General features: G+C 49.7%; 7 protein-coding genes across 7 annotated transcripts; 4 read left to right on the forward strand and 3 right to left on the reverse strand.

Moving 5' to 3' along the window:
- Positions 1-2,173: 2,173 nt before the first annotated feature.
- On the reverse strand, positions 2,174-3,368 carry EV420DRAFT_1573416 (TB2/DP1, HVA22 family-domain-containing protein). Its single transcript, XM_060474380.1, has 4 exons — positions 3,242-3,368; positions 3,055-3,144; positions 2,654-2,998; positions 2,174-2,519 (listed from the first exon to the last, which is right to left on the reverse strand). Exons 2-4 carry the CDS (start codon positions 3,142-3,144, stop codon positions 2,403-2,405), a joined length of 552 nt encoding a protein of 183 aa, XP_060325259.1. The 5' UTR covers positions 3,242-3,368; the 3' UTR covers positions 2,174-2,402.
- A 349-nt stretch (positions 3,369-3,717) lies between these two features.
- EV420DRAFT_1277312 (DNA-directed RNA polymerase I kDa polypeptide) lies at positions 3,718-4,280 on the reverse strand (the record flags this gene model as incomplete). Its single annotated transcript, XM_060468023.1, has 5 exons — positions 3,718-3,747; positions 3,804-3,842; positions 3,896-3,952; positions 4,003-4,118; positions 4,169-4,280. 5 exons carry the CDS (start codon positions 4,278-4,280, stop codon positions 3,718-3,720), a joined length of 354 nt encoding a protein of 117 aa, XP_060325260.1.
- Positions 4,281-4,723: 443 nt separating this feature from the next.
- On the forward strand, positions 4,724-5,430 carry EV420DRAFT_1484508 (uncharacterized protein; the record flags this gene model as incomplete). The annotated part of the gene is made up of 3 exons (XM_060470086.1): positions 4,724-5,185; positions 5,243-5,341; positions 5,395-5,430. The coding sequence occupies 3 exons, from the start codon at positions 4,724-4,726 to the stop codon at positions 5,428-5,430; spliced, it is 597 nt and encodes a 198-aa protein (XP_060325261.1).
- Positions 5,431-6,253: 823 nt separating this feature from the next.
- Positions 6,254-7,464, reverse strand: EV420DRAFT_987409 (uncharacterized protein). Its single transcript, XM_060484264.1, has 3 exons — positions 7,358-7,464; positions 6,436-7,305; positions 6,254-6,387 (listed from the first exon to the last, which is right to left on the reverse strand). The coding sequence occupies exons 1-2, from the start codon at positions 7,361-7,363 to the stop codon at positions 6,508-6,510; spliced, it is 804 nt and encodes a 267-aa protein (XP_060325262.1). The 5' UTR covers positions 7,364-7,464; the 3' UTR covers positions 6,254-6,387; positions 6,436-6,507.
- A 166-nt stretch (positions 7,465-7,630) lies between these two features.
- EV420DRAFT_1484510 (uncharacterized protein) lies at positions 7,631-8,079 on the forward strand (the record flags this gene model as incomplete). The annotated part of the gene is made up of 3 exons (XM_060470087.1): positions 7,631-7,750; positions 7,809-7,936; positions 7,995-8,079. 3 exons carry the CDS (start codon positions 7,631-7,633, stop codon positions 8,077-8,079), a joined length of 333 nt encoding a protein of 110 aa, XP_060325263.1.
- A 2,084-nt stretch (positions 8,080-10,163) lies between these two features.
- EV420DRAFT_1648617 (uncharacterized protein) lies at positions 10,164-11,147 on the forward strand (the record flags this gene model as incomplete). The annotated part of the gene is made up of 1 exon (XM_060478196.1): positions 10,164-11,147. The coding sequence occupies one exon, from the start codon at positions 10,164-10,166 to the stop codon at positions 11,145-11,147; it is 984 nt and encodes a 327-aa protein (XP_060325264.1).
- Positions 11,148-15,029: 3,882 nt separating this feature from the next.
- On the forward strand, positions 15,030-15,224 carry EV420DRAFT_1277262 (uncharacterized protein; the record flags this gene model as incomplete). The annotated part of the gene is made up of 1 exon (XM_060468018.1): positions 15,030-15,224. A coding segment is annotated over one exon (195 nt), but the record flags the coding sequence as incomplete, so codon positions are not given.
- Positions 15,225-15,359: the final 135 nt, after the last annotated feature.

The raw sequence follows: 15,359 nt of genomic DNA on the forward strand, positions 1-15,359 counted from the left end.
TGTAGGGAAAGGTCCACTAGTGTTGTCGTCATCGATCATGGCGGAATGCAACTTGGACCTACGGGTGGCGCGATTCGAAAAGACTGCATCCCATCAATTAGGAGGCAAGCTTGTCGCACAAGTAGTAACTAAAGGAAGTTCGTCGTGGAAGCTCGGCAAGATCGGACCGCCACACGCGAGCGGGACTGGTGTTGGTGTTGGTGTTGTACTGGCACAAGGTCCCAATAAGGAACGGCCGGGCCCACAGCCCAAACACGGCAAGCTATGCACGCGCTCGCTCTCCTCAGGTCCTGTCTCTAAATTTTAGCCTCCCTCCACCTGTGAGCACGCCAGATATGGTGATGTTGGTTCTATCTGGCATTTTCCATATATGCGAGTTATGCACAACGGCTGCTTAATACGAAACGTCGAAGAGCGAACGAAAAACCAAAATTGCCAATTTGTACTCTGAATTCGAGCTCTTCCTACTCAGTAACAACCTGGATAGTATCAAGTACTGAGGTGTCACTGGTGTTTGTTGTTTGGTCCTTCTATATGACACAGGTAACCTTCATTCCTGCTATCGGTGACCTTGAGCTCGATCCCTCAGAATCCAGTTAAATTCCCTTTATGCTACTGGCGATATTCCACCAGAACCGGCAGTTCAAAATGTGCAGTCCCGCTCAGAGACCTGTTTATCATCATTTATCATCATCATACCTGGACCACCCCATTGACACTGTTCTCGGGGCGTGTTTTCTTCGTACACGAGGCTTGGAGCTGAACCACTCCCTACGTGACTACGTCTTTAAAGTGTCAAGCCCTTCCAGTACCCCATTCATTTCCACATGACTATGACGGCCCCCACTCTTACTTCCACCAAGCCGTCTCACAAAGATCTGCTCGTACATGACTATGCCAACAAAATCGGCCTGGGCGAAGCCTTGAAAATGCTTTCTGTGCCAGGTGATGGATGGCCTATGGAAGTGAAGGACTTAGCGTCTTCCATTACAATGCGAGACAAGATTGTCACTCTGGATACTATTTCCTCTGATGTTGACAACGAGTATGGCAGGTATGGCCAGGGAACTTGGACTTAGGAAACTGTATGAGCCCTTGGGCAGCGAGGTTCAAGTGCAGGCAGATTAGGATCCTTCTGTATGCTTTTGAGGTCACCTTGTAATGAATCGAAGAAATGTGATATGAACTATGCTCTGTTGTTGTCGAAAGCTAGAGGCAATCATTCTGACGGAGAATAGAATAAAGTGCGCCGTGGGTACGTGATCGCGGTATGAACTCAGAAACGCGTCGTGCATGTGGGCGCGCGCATCTAGTTACTTGCGCCAAGCCAATAGAAAAACTTCGTCATCGATCATAGCGGAATGCAACTTGGACCCATGGGTGGCGCGATTTTGACAAGACTGCAGAGTGATTGGTGCTGAAGAGGAGGAATAAAATTAGACCGCCTTGAATTCGCGCGGAGACGGCCGGAGACTCAGAACATATGGGAGATGTAACCAGGGACTCCGGTTACTCACCGGCTACTTCCGGGATACTCAGATAGGCAGTAGCATACGATTCTCTCTCTCTAGCTTACCATCACCTGTCTCGTCTCGACGTCCTTACAGAGCTCGTTCCTCGCACTTCGTGTGATTGAGTTCTCTAGTGTTGCTCCGTGGCTACGAGCCTACAGGAGAGTGGATAAAGACACGGTCACGTCGAGGCGAGTCCTTCACTTGGTCTATCCTAAGTCGCGAGCGGCCCGCCTATCGCGTGTGCAATAAAAGTAAGGGGAAACAATTACTGCAGCCTAGAGCATACACCGACCCTCGGCGAACACCAGATGAGCTCATTTTCGCAGGTACTAGTCAAAAGTCAACAAGGGGAAAGATTGTCGGGACGACCATAGACGGTGGCCCCGCCCTTACGCCATTCCGCGCAGTACATGATCGTTGTATGAGGTCAAGATCGCGTCGTGAGGGCGCGAATCGTCTGGGATAACGGGCGGAAATGTCCGGAATATCTCGTAAAGCGAAATTACGATCACTAGGCAGCCGTTTGTCACAGCAACAGAGTGATTGGCGCCGGCAGAGAGTAGGTGTCGTAATGTTCTAGGACCAGCCCTCGTACATCCTGCGTTCGAACGCCTCTGAACGGGAACAGCCGTCCTAGTCCGACCGCAGGATGGTTCCGACTGTGAATGTCTTAGACTGCACCATTGACGTCACACGCGTCATCTACGCATAACGGTAAGCTTTTCGTTTCCATTCGTCAAGGACTCAGCATACATGAAAAAGAAAAGCCGGGATGAGAGTACGTTACGGAGGAGCAGAAGCACGACATGGACGAATGAAAAAGGAAGAGAAAAGAAGAGAAGAAAAAAATGTTCTATGATCAAGCCAGCATTAATAACATAATCCAGTTTACTCGGTTGCTTCAGCAGCACGCTCGCGAAGATTATCTGCCTTTGCGACGACGCCGCTCGAGCTGATGTTGCTCAAGACAGGCTTGAGAATATTGACGTAGGTAACTTGGGCACCCTGTGTGATGGACACGTAAGCAAAGCAACGCAACGCAGCCCGGTCCAAAAAATCCAGTCACACGACACCGCGTAAGCGAGTCGTGTCGTGTGCCGTGAAACAGGGTAAAAAGCAAAGCAAAAAAAGACACGCACTCGGAAGACAGGAAGCTGTAACCACACGATGAAGAGCGTCTTGAAGGCGAAATACCATGGGACGTAGTACAACACGAGCCGGAGGGCGAAGCTCTCCAAAAAGTTGAAAAACCCAAACACGACCCAGTACGTCAGCCATTGAATGTCATCATGGGGAGACGGCGACTCGATGGCCTTGAAGGAGAGATATGCGGGGAGAGCCCAGCCGACGAGGTTAGAGACAGGAGCAGCGAGGGCGTTGAAGATGTGCAGGAAGGTGATGATGAAAGCGCTTCCTAGGACAAGGTAGCCCTTGGGTACTTGGGTGCGTTGCTCCAAGTTGATGAGCACGGGATACTTGGTGAGCTAGAGCCACGATAAGCATATTACAGACAAGCAGCAAGGATGTTTTGGAAACCAACCTCCTTGTCGAGCTGGCCATAGTAGTACTCTGCTTTAGTTTTCACCTGTTTGAAGGCAGGGTGCTGTTGCAATTTTTCTGCGGCTGACATCTGCGTGGAGAAGAGCGTACGTCAGCATGGCGAGACAACGCGGCCGACGTCATGGGTAACGATAACGGCGGCGGCGGCAAGGAGGGAAAACACGTACAGCGGTAATGGAGAACGGGACTGAACAAAGTGGAGTAGTGGTGGTGGTTGTTTTCAGAAGAGAGAGCGAGCGCAGGCGGGAGTCTGATATTGGTTGCTTACACGTGTTTGGCAGGGCAGTCACCTTTGCTATGGACGAATACAACGCCGTCAAGGTTTGGTCTGCTTATATGCTCGTTTTTCTCGCCTAACTGGTGGTATAGAATCTGTATAGTACGCTGCCGGCGTTCCAGCCAATAATTCCGGTCAGCCTGCTGCCATACATCGCGCTAGTGCTGCTTTCGGCCACGTTTACACTGGCGTTCTACTTTTCAACGTATGCAATCTCGCTGTATTGGTCTACCTAGACATGGTTCTGACGAATAATAGGCTACCCAAGGACACGATACCTCTACGGGAAGTTGCAGTTGCGTCTACAGCGAGCGTCCTGGGAGGGTTTGGGGTGGTCGCGCTGTTCTGCACAGTCGGGGTGTACGTCTAGTTGTTCACGCGCCAGCCGTGTTTGCACTGAGGCGCACTAGGACCAGTCAGGATCACGATTAGCCGTTGGGAGGGATACTCACAGTATAGAAGACGGTGGATCCTTCATCTGCACTGCGCAGCTATTCATTTGTTGAGTCTCGGGTTATATTATTTCATTCGCTTGCGGACGTACCTGTAGTTCTTTTGAGTAGGCCTCCATGTGGCCGCAGTTGGGGCATTTCTCGGATACCTGATGAGACGTCGGCGGAGAATAATACAAGAGCAGGACGAGTAACGTACGGCGGTCCCTTGATCGGCGCCTTCATGGTGTTTGGTCTGCGTCTTTCTCTTCTGGCGCAAGGCTGACGGAAACGCGTCCGGATGCGAATGTGTTGTGATTTGGATATTCTCGTATGCTGAACAACAGGTTACGTATCGGTCGAATAACCTGCATTCGTCGACTTACAGCTCGCGGGCTCTTCATGACCACATTGGTCGCAGTTTACATACGTTTCGCTATCCTTAGGCAAATCCAGCAAGGTACCGCAGTTGGGACAGAACAACAAGGAACCTTGCATGGATTAACTGACAAATCCGAGGGAGGAGCAACAAGAACTAACCAATTTTGTGCGCCCTGGTCGCCATTCGAGATGAAGAAAAATAGCACGTGACAGTCGCGTATCGGCAACTGACCGAAAAGGAAAGACAGGAACGAGAATCTTGGACGGTTATTTCCTAGAACAAAGGTTACGACTATCCAGGGCATATATTCCTCCTTTTGTCCTCAGGGCTGGCTTCCTTCAATAATTGAAATGTCCTTGTTCTCTGGTGCCCCCTATGTCAAGAAAACAATAACTCGTCCTAAAGCAGACCGGGTTCTTTTGTTTTCCCTGGCGTCTAATGCTTGCGTTGTGGGTCCAAGGTTAGTTCACTATAAGCTCGAACACAGGAGATTCACATACCATTCCCTTCCTTCCCTCTTCTCCTCGTATCCACGCAGTGCGTGCTTATTCTAGCTCTTATGCCTCGATCCCTCCCCGCCCACTGCTTCGCCCGCCTCGCCAACACACTGCGCCACTCAAAGGCGCAGTACGAATACATCGCAGACTCCCACCGCGCCTCCGTCCGCCCCACGCATAACGCCCGTAAACGCGCCGCCCGCCTGCACCTCACTGTTAACGTCCCCAAAGCCGCCGCGTGTCCCCAGACATACGTCTCGCTCGTCCCACTGCCTCATATCGACGACTCTATCCACCCAGGGAGCGCGCTCGTCCACGCGGCGTCCGAGGCTATATATCCACAGGTCCCAGTCCCCGAGACAAGGCGGCTCCCGCCAATCATCATCCCTGATAGCCGCCGCTCCCCGCCGCCCGGGCCAGAGCTTGTTTCATGTTTCTCCGCGTGGTCGGATGGCGACGGCGGCGTGCCCAATACGGACTCTTCTGGTGGCTCGTTCTGTAGTTCTGCGCTCATGACCCCGCCGGTTAGTCCGCTTAGCAGGTTCTCCTGAATTTTGACAGCTTATCTCATTTGTGGCCAGGAACAGGACCAGTCCTATATCGTGATTCGCATTAAGCGTAAATCAATTACTATGTTGGATGAAAGCTCTGATGATGAGGCTATTGAGAAGCGCCCGAGGGTGAGTTTGTTTTTCCCCCCCTCGCCCTGGTTTTGTACTCATAATCGCTTTAGTACCTTCGAAAGGACTGGTCCTCTCGTCGTATCTAAACCTACCACGCACCTTTACGTTTCCTTTCACGAGGACTTTTTAAGATGATACCTTTGTTAATTTATACCTACTTACTGTCTTTTTCGCTATGCTTTCCGTGGTAATACTGGTACTTTTATGTCGTCAACTTTTACGAATTAACGTGATTCCCCCTGGCCTATGCTTGTCTGTCGAAATTAGTGTACACTCAGGTACAATCTATCCGTTGGATCACCGCTGCATACATATTGATGTCACCACCACCACCATCAACGCAATGTGTGGCGCAAGAGGGCACACAGACATAGCATTCTTGACAGCAACTTCAAAATCATCAGTTGTTTTTCCTAAAGGAACCGTGCTCTATTGATTACAGAATGATACAAGACGATAATAGGCCACGCGTGATAAAATTGTCTTCAGGTTATTGTCTGAATCGGGTTCTATTCACATCCTGTGCTGCCATTGCAAGAATAGCACCTCGCCGACTCGGACAATATCCATCCAGAACAGTCATAATAATTCCGATATACATACATACATTCCAATTCAAAAACTTCCAGCTTGAGTCTCGATTACGACCAACTTTCCTTCCTTCGTCATACGCGGAAACATCTCCTGCACATCAACTCTCGTGACAGGAAACCTGGTGTCCGACTCGGGGGAGAACACCGCTCTGTAAGGCTGTCTCTGAATCTGCACGGACAGCTTTCCTAGGCGGGGCCACGAAGTGAATATCGCATCTAAAGCTTCCCACTTGTCGTAGAACATCCGCACGTCTTCGAGTAGGCAGAACTGGACGAGTTGGAGGGTGCAGGATTCGATGGAGACGTCGGCGGATGGGACGGGGAAGGAGGTGATGAGCCAGTCAAGCCAGGATCTGGGAGCGGGGTGCTCTTGACTTGAGCGCGAGGTAGAGTGGATTTGAAAGTCGACGGAGAGGAGTGTGGTTGGATCAATGAGGGTCGTGAGAGGTTCTATATAGCTTGTTTAGCTTATGGATACTACAATTAGAAAGAACATACCACTTAAGCAGACATTCAACGCAAGATGCCGAAGAGTAGCTCTGTTTCTCCTTATGACCTCCTCAGTGGTGTTCACCACGCTGACGTCGCCGACGACGTAGCACATGCCGACATGGATCTGTATCCGGTGGAGGTTGTCAAAGTGGATCGACGACTGGGAAGGGAAACTCGCGGTTGAGGAGACGGAGGTACCAGAACTTGCCGCAGGATACGAGGAGCGAGTTGGGTGTGAGGGCGGGGACGCGGGGGTAAAGGGAAAGGTCGACGTGACTGCGGCAGGTGATCATGCCTACGGAGAGGCTTGAGAGGTGGGGGCATTCGCAGAGCATTGTGAAGAGCTCTAGCGCTGAGCCGAATGGCATTGAGAGGGTATTGAGGGTCGGGCCGCCGGAGTACGCTAATGAACGCGTCTCTGACGGTATCAGGGCATGTGGTGAGTAAAGGATGTAGAAGGTAATTGGTGAAAGAGAATCGTTCGACGTTAATGAGGCTTTCAAGAATAAATGGCAGGTAGCGGTGCCATATCCTGGATATTCTGCTGACGATGAAGTTTGAGATGATAGTTGAAAGAGAGGTATAGCGCCAGTAGTCGCCGTGTATCTTGACTGCGAGTTCTTTGACATTTCCAGCGAGATGGGGTGACGACTTGAATGCTTTGTACAAAGGCCGTATGTCGGGCGCTATCCTGACTGTCGGCTTGAAAGGTGGTAGATGTGACTTGGTCCGTACGTGCAGTGTTATCTCGAGCTTCCGCCAGAGATACTTTTGCACAATCGGCGTCCACCCAGTACACACAACAGCACATGCTCTCAGCGCCTCCTCGTCGTCGCGCAGCTCATCAAGCACGATACACACAATCTCTGCTGGCAGCTACGAAACGATGAGCTCCACCGAGGTACCAGGGGAGACGAAAAGGACGAACCTGCATAGTGGTGGGAGTGAAAGGCAGAGAATAGGAATGGAGCAATCAACAAAAGTCGCATTTCCATGCTGTCCATCTGCCTCCGAATCCGATCTTTCAGAATCAGAAGCACGACCCTGAATGATGCTTTCCCCCTGCCAACGTCGGTGCCGGCGCTGTCTAGAGCACTGTGTTGCTGGGAAAGGATTAATGACGATGGTGGCGGTACATGGAGGCAGAAGAGAGAGAGAGGAAGAACTGGCAGGCGGGGGTCACGGTCCAGGCCCCGGCCGCATGGCTCTTCCATCATCCCTCTACCAGAGCCTCATCACTAAACTTGTCGTCGTTCTCGACCTCGTGCAACAGTCGGAGGGAATTACGACGCCGCAAGCCAAGCAGGCTTTATTGCATGCGGTAAGCCAAAGCTCGACCGATTGTATTGCTTTCTTTTTCGCGCTGACGGCATTATTAGACCAACGATTTTCGCAATGCCGTAGCGAATGCCAGGCGCCTCGCGCTGGATCTCCCGGGTGGCGAGCTTCTTGTGAGAGAGCAGGATGAGGTTATCAGGATGCTCACCCAGCTTCGGAATGGGAAGAGGTCCGTGTGTGTGATTTGTCGGGGTTTTGTGCTGGGTTACTGACTTGTGTAATGCTAGGCGTCAGCTGCACCAGTTTTCTACTTTTGTTATGGCCGCCGAAGACGACAGTATGGACCTGGATTCGGCCGCCTCGACGCCGTGAAGAACGCTTTGTATTTCTGTATCTCAATAAACGAAGAGGTGTCGTTCTATCAGCATCGTTGGGTCTATAACATAAAGGCAATCATACCTGATACGTCCATCTCACGATAAGGGTGATTGATTGTCTTCGGGTGGCGAATCTGTACGCCAACTTGGGCCTCCTGCTAAACATGGTCTTGACGAGACTCGTATTTCATCATTGTTGCAATCTTCGCGGGAACGTCGACGCGGACGTAGAAACTCGCCCCCGACTGGAATTGGTTTTTCTGTTGCCTCCAAGGTCAACTCCCGCCAAGTTCGGTCTTATGGTCTGGTAATTCGTACGCATCCACTAGACCCGCTTACGCTGCGTGGTCTCGAACGACAGTGCCAAGGCAGCTCTATTACTCCACGCATCGGACTGTTGAACTATAGATGAAATTCAATGCTACACGCCGCATTTTTTTTCGTTTCTCCCCCATTTCTCAGCGAGCCACGATGCATCAAGACAGGGAGTTCAATCCAGGCACCACTTGACTATACTTTGCCTCAGAATCATGATCTAGAGGTCCTTTTCATTCGTTCGTTCCTCGACATGGAGTCCAGATGGTCTGTATTATCCGGACCGACTTGGTATTATATGCCTGGTTTTCTTGTACTTTGATCGAACACCGAAAGAACTCATGCTTTACGAATTCATTGAACTCAGATCTGGACGGCAGAAATCTGGCCTGTATATGGCCAGTTCATCATTGTCTCAATCTTCGCGGGAGCACTGAAGCATTGTCGCGGTTCCATTTCAGTATCCGGAAGCGCCTGAAGATCGCCACGCTTTGTTCATTGAGACGCGTCACTTGACCCTAAGCTGAAGTGCCGGCTTAGAGGATCTGTAGCGCTGTTGAACCGAGTTTCGGAATCAGCTCCCTTCCGGTGACGTCTACCAAGTCTAGAGCAATTGTCTCTCGACTAAAAATTCCAAGTTTATGCGGTGCGACTCGTTACAAGTCCATACGAAATGGGTCAACGATCAGTCCCGCAAGAATTACCAGAGAACCCGTTCCGTTCTATAGCTGTTTCTGTTCGCTAACGATGCTAAATACGATTCAGATCACCTTCATTCATCCTTTATTACTCGACAGCGAGATAACCTTTGATCTAGATTCTATTTTTGAACCAAGGCGTAAGTCTGACGCTCGTCAGAACCTGCCCTCTGTTCCTGGCAACTTGCAAACCTTCAAGTCTTAAATCTTGACTGTTGTCCGTTTCAGAGTACTTGTATTACACGAGGTTAGTCGTTGGTTGGAGTATCCATCTTGAAGACCATCGATGAGATTCGACTGTGATACACGTGGCTTTCCAGCGGCCTTAGGGCGACAATTAACCATGCTTTCGGCCTCTTCTATTTCTCACATCCAGCCACGATGCATGACATAAAAATTGTGTTTCCGAATCATTAGGCATGAGCCTCCCAAGCCACCCTCCCCAGGACCTCGTTTCATTTTTCACTCAATGGAACCCGCTAGCAGCCCAGCCCAATGTGTCTTGTACAATCCATCTCTACTCGACATTATATGCTGGTTTCTCCGCGAAGAACTTGGCTTCATCGAACTCTTTCCTACACACTACAGAATGGGTAACAAAACCCTCTGTGCCCTGGCTTTGACATGCCATGCTACTTGTGAGACAGCTCTGAATTACCTCTGGCAAGACATAAGCGGGATGAAACCGTTATTGTCTATCTTCCCTAGTGCCCTCTCATCCAACAATCTCCCATGGATACGTCATGATCCCACTTTACATCAAATCACTACTCATGTTCGTAGATACCTCCCGATGCCATATCAGACGAAACATGGGCCCGATTCGACCGATACTCGAGTCGTATCCGCTCTATCACTCTTGATGCGCACTCGCGCAAATCGCACTCCCCAACCATCTTCCTACACCTTGCTGAGAAACAAAAACCCCTTCTTCCCGAATTGCAGAAGCTTACGGTTGATCTGGTTTTTGCCGCCGACCCTTGCATACTCTTATTCTTGTCCAGTCCTCGGCTAGATGAAGTTAAGATCACTTTCCCTTCGGACTCAGTAAGCTGATATAACATTCATGGCTATATGGACGGTTGGATGGAAAGTACCAGGACTTGGGTCATTGACCATCGCTCCCGAAGGACCTTCTTTTCTTGGGGGACATGATACGCGCGGCCCCTTAGAAAAGATCTGTCTTTTCAGCAGCTTCTCTAATTTGCGCCAGTTGCGTAAATTGAATATCGAAGCGTACTCGGTCGACCTCAATTTTTTGGTTCAGCTTTCCTCGCTACCTCACCTTGCTGAGCTCCAGGTCGTCATCACTCAAACCGACAAGCACCAGAAACGTCAGGCACAGATCGCATTCCCATCCCTGAAATCTCTTCATATCAACGCTCATATTTCATTGATGCCCCACATCCTTAGGCTAATCCGTCAAGGATCCTTGACTTCCTTGACTTATCGCGACACATCCGACAAGGATGTTACTGATCTTGTAGGTTTCGTGCAAGCCTTTCATGTGGAAATTGCATTCCGATTTCCATCTCTTACAAGTCTGATATTGTTCCACAGCCAACACAGGCTTGCAGATTGGAAAACTTTGAGAGCTGCCACAGAGCCGCTCTATGATTTATCCAAACTTCAGAAAATCATTTATCACGGTACGCTCTGCCTGGACAACGACGATATTGAGCATCGTTTCGCTACAAGCTGGCCGGAAATTAGATTAATTCATATTATGTCTCTCTGGGAAACGTCTCTGACATATGGAATCCTCGCCACCCTAGCGAAACACTGTCCCCACTTGACCGACCTAGCCTTACCTATCACGTTTCCTGAATGGGATTCACCGCTTCGGGACGGTGGTGTGTTCTCCCATAGATTGCGCACCTTCCGTGCGATCGGTACAAGGGTTCACTGCTACGCGAGTGTTGCTCATTATCTAGATAGGTTGTTCCCTTTTCTCGTTTCGGTAAAGGGGGGTGAAGGATGGGGTCAGGTTGAGTCCATTATCTTGAAGGCTTGTCAGCCGGCACGCAGGGATCAGCGGCTGAGAGGTTGATCGCGTTGGGTGTGGGCAGGTGCGTGACCTGTCGAGAAGAAGCCGTAGTATACCGTTCATGCTCGTTCGTGTGGCTGGTTGACCGTTAGTCTGTTGTAGAGAAGTACTTGTGGAGCCAGGGTGCGCTAATCTGACCATTTGATTATTTACAACATAGGTTCAGTGAAGACTTTGAGTATGGAGTGTTGTAGTCTGAAAGCTTGCATGATTTAACACCACGATATTACCCACTAGACTGAGGCTTTCGGACAAGACCGCCTGAGAGCTCGTGCAGGTCCTAAGCTTAGGCTCCTCGGCCCCACATGCCATATTTGTTGTCAAGATTGGCTGAAAGGAGGTAGTAGGAACATCAGTAAAAGTTGACCAAGTACTTAACGGAGTTCAACTTACTCTTGAACTGCGCAGAAAGATGAGTACGGTGACAAAGCCCAAGAAAGGGAGAAAACTCACCACAGCAACGATATTAGACATTTGAATTCATGTCTAATACCACGATTGACAGGGATACGAGAAGGTCTGATTATGGGACATAAAGTGTACGGTTAGCAGTATAATTTAATTGAGTTCAAATCATGCATGGCACTTAGAGGAATTCAACTGTAGCAAAGGCATTGAAATAGTGGCCTACTGACGACACGATGATGACCATTGTATGTCATTCGTCGTGTATTCCTCACTTTTGGTACACGGAGGTGGGTCAGAGCGTCGGTTGACGGATCACTGGCAGTGGGGCATTGGATCTCTAGAGCCCCCACCTGTTAACCCATCTACCCAACGTTTCGTCCTCGCGTTTTTGAACTATAAGCACATCAATTGATGCTCTTACCACAACAGCCGCAGCTCGCCGATATCGGAGCCAGCCGTTTGGGTGCCCTGATACAATCCACAGTTCTGGTACGGGCATTCTTCACGGATCTGGATGCGGGTGTAGGAAATGTCGGGAGCTAAGACGACTGGCACAGAAGTAGCATTCACGGCTCATGTTGTCAGCAGAGATGAATCCAGTGTGAATGAGAAGACGAGCCTATCTATAGGAAATCGAGCAGCCCTACGGGGGAGCTTGACGAGGAAGACAGGTAGCATGTGAATTAGAGAATAATATGAATGCATGCACATCGAACATACCCCCCTTTTGATTTGAAGCCAGTTGAAGTTGAAATGAGAGAGTTGAAATTGGTTAACATAGCACGGATCCCGGGAAGCTTGAAAGGTTGACGGTCATGATAGAGAACATCGGCCAGTGTTCGGAGAGCCTTATTTCTGAAATTTCCAAGTCGATCTTCTGTTCATATTGCAGGACTTTCTTCCTGACCATGGGAAAAGTTTGGAAAAGGCTACGCGTCTTTTGGGTCCTGAATTCAAATTTGAGACTAATTGAGACGAGACGCGGACCACGTGATGACTAAAAACGAACTGTTTTATGTACCGCCTAATACTCTGTGAGATCAGGTTACTCTCCCTCCTTTCGTCCGCAAATGATTATGCTAAGCAAGGCTTTACTTCTTCACCCCTCGGTGCTTCTAGGAGCAAGTAGTTCGGAGGGCTACTTATCAGCCGTAAGTTATCTCCCTCAATCCACGTTGGCTCGGATGTTCTTGCTTAAATTATCTCTTCCAAGATATGTCAGTGAAATGCACTCTCGTTAGCCTGAGAATGCCATCAACGTACAGCAAACAGCTGGGAGTTTGAAAACTCCCGTTGTTTAGAGTTCGAGAACGTTTTCTGTCAGCTGGAGCCTCATGCCTCTTCAGTTTCCGAGATGCACGCTTGAGCTGAGACGTGAAACTGAATGACATGTTATAGCACCAACCCCCAGTTAGTGTGGCGAACTGCTTACACAGAATTGGCTTCTACTTGGACAATTATCACGGACGATATCGATCTCGATGGCCGTGAACGTTCAAGGCCCTCGCAGCCTGATTCAAGTTTGGTTCCTTTGCCTGCGGCATTTATCACGAGGATTGAACAGCATGGCGCTATTTCGGGGTCCATTACTCAGTTCGCCGGGACAGATCACCCTCCAATCGTGGTCGAGACTAAGACGAGAAGAGCCGGGAAGAACTCAGACCTGTAGGTACTTCGACAGGTTGAATTGCTACTCTACGGATCTAGAGTAAAGGGAATGCAATCACTTCACCGATGTGGCTCCGGGGATGAATAAGTAGCCAAAAGATGGCGCCGTTCGCACTCGCTTTCGTCTGAGATAACTCTTGCCACTTTGCGACGCCATGCAGATTAATGTGTTCAAGAGAAGCATTTCTCTAAGTAACTGCACGAGATGATCGATAATCTGTGAGTTGTGACCACACTGTGTTGGGTTATACCAAGAGAACTAACGGGTCTATAGGGCTTGGAGCTTTGCATGCCATAACGTTCATCTATTATTATGCAAGTTTCTGGACCAGTTCTGCGCACTGTGCTTGTTCCAGCTATCTACTCGTCGGGCTCGTGCTAATTTTGCTACCTATTTTCTATGGAGAAAACGATGGAAACCGAGGTCAAACGTGTGTAAGTCTATGGGTCGGATTCTGCGAGGCGTACCATTTTCGACTTGCCATCGCGGATTCTATATGTGGCGCGCGCCACCTTGCATTCAATGAAGCCCCTGGGCAGTAACCACACTACTTACTGCGTGTGTTACTTCCATTCTCCGATGCTTGCATTCCCGATCATTATCCAAGGAGTAATCCCCCGTAACGGCGCACAATTCAGTGATGCTCCCGGGAGCCTCTGTCATATTGCGACCGCTGGTCAACATCAGTTTGCGTCGAATGCTTCCAGTATACATGAAAATAAGGCGCGGTTTCCCGTAGAAATATCGTTCGCCAGACTGATTAACCGAACAGTGACAGAGCTGAAGGTTCTTCTCACCACGATGTCGATGCCCAGGCTCCGTTAACCATCTATCGCTCTATGCGTTGTTCCTACTCGCTCCTCACGGCACACTACAGCAGGGGTTTCTTGTCATTGGCGTGGAAACCTGCGCAGTGAAGACCGTAGTGGGGGTTTCAGTACCTGTCTTACAGTACTTATGCGACTGTCGAAAGGGGAGCTAGCGACGTCCGGTTGAGTCATTATTACGTCGCCGTTACCCAGAACTAAGGCTTGGTGTTACAGTTGACATCTTGGGACTGTGTTGCTCTGGATGGAGCCCCTCGCTCTGACACGGAACCATGATTCTTCTTGGAAAGAGTTCTAAGCTGGACGGATAAGTTCCCAAAATACGACATCGTTATCCATCCATCTACTAAAGAAAGGATCGGAGTATTAGGCAACCCCAGTATCACAGGATTGGCGGGGCACAAGTCACTGGACGCTGAAAGTATTGATTACGCGCAAATGTCAGAAGGTATAACATTAATAGATGCAAGTATCGTGGGCAAATGGTACAGTTCTTTTCTTTAACTGCGGTTCCCTACTCCGCACCTAAGTTTCTCGTGGGACCTTTTCCAGGACAACCTCCCAAAAGGAGAGAGGTCGGCGAGAAACAATGCACATGCGAAGGATGTCACGTAGAAAACAAATCAAAGACGTGCTACACTTTTTGTAGTCTCAGTTGTCCGAAGCGATGGAACTTGACGCTTTCATATACAGGCAACGCTGAGTTTCATTATACTCAATGACCTTGGCTCAGTTCTTGGCGGAACATAGTATCCTTCGTTTAGTAGTAGACCGTTCCTTGGTCGTCGCCACTTCATACAGATAGTTCCGCAAGTGAAATGGAATGTTAATTTATCATTGCACAGTGACTGCCGGAAGTGGTGCTAAAAGGGGAAACGGGGATCAGCCCGCACGTGGTTAATCACCCGTCTCACGAGCACTCTCACATCCTTCCATTCATTTACGAGCTCGTCGCCGAAAGGCTCTTGCTCATCGACCACCATGGCGAGCTACGATCCCGGTGATCCCTTTCGATCTCACCTCATAGCCCTACTTTCTGCCTATGCCCTGGGTCCTGGATCCCTCTCTTTGCCCAAGTATACCGGCCCATCCGACTGGCAGACAGATTCTATCTTGCGTACTCTCTCTGACTTTGCCGGGAGAATGTACCGTGCTGAGAAGGCTCTTTGGTCTCTCGGCACCGACTCTAAGCAGGTTTCTGCTACCATAAAGGCGACGACAATGACTCCTCCGCCTACGCAATTCACGACTACCACACCTACCCGTGCGCCGACTGCGGTGCCGGCCTCTATCAACCTCGATGACCTATCA

The sequence above is a fragment of the Desarmillaria tabescens genome (genome assembly GCF_030435595.1).
Source record: "Desarmillaria tabescens strain CCBAS 213 chromosome Unknown EV420scaffold_52, whole genome shotgun sequence".
Taxonomy (NCBI): Eukaryota; Fungi; Basidiomycota; class Agaricomycetes; order Agaricales; family Physalacriaceae; genus Desarmillaria; species Desarmillaria tabescens.

What these genes read in the sequence shown, in the direction of transcription:
- EV420DRAFT_1573416 (XM_060474380.1), bottom strand. Translation starts at nt 3,144, where the DNA reads ATGTCAGCCGCAGAAAAATTGCAACAGCACCCTGCCTTCAAACAGGTG. An exon ending in ATGGCCAGCTCGACAAGGAG is followed by an intron (nt 2,999 to 3,054) that starts GTTGGTTTCCAA and finishes TCGTGGCTCTAG; the next exon opens with CTCACCAAGTATCCCGTGCT. An exon ending in TACAGCTTCCTGTCTTCCGA is followed by an intron (nt 2,520 to 2,653) that starts GTGCGTGTCTTT and finishes TCCATCACACAG; the next exon opens with GGTGCCCAAGTTACCTACGT.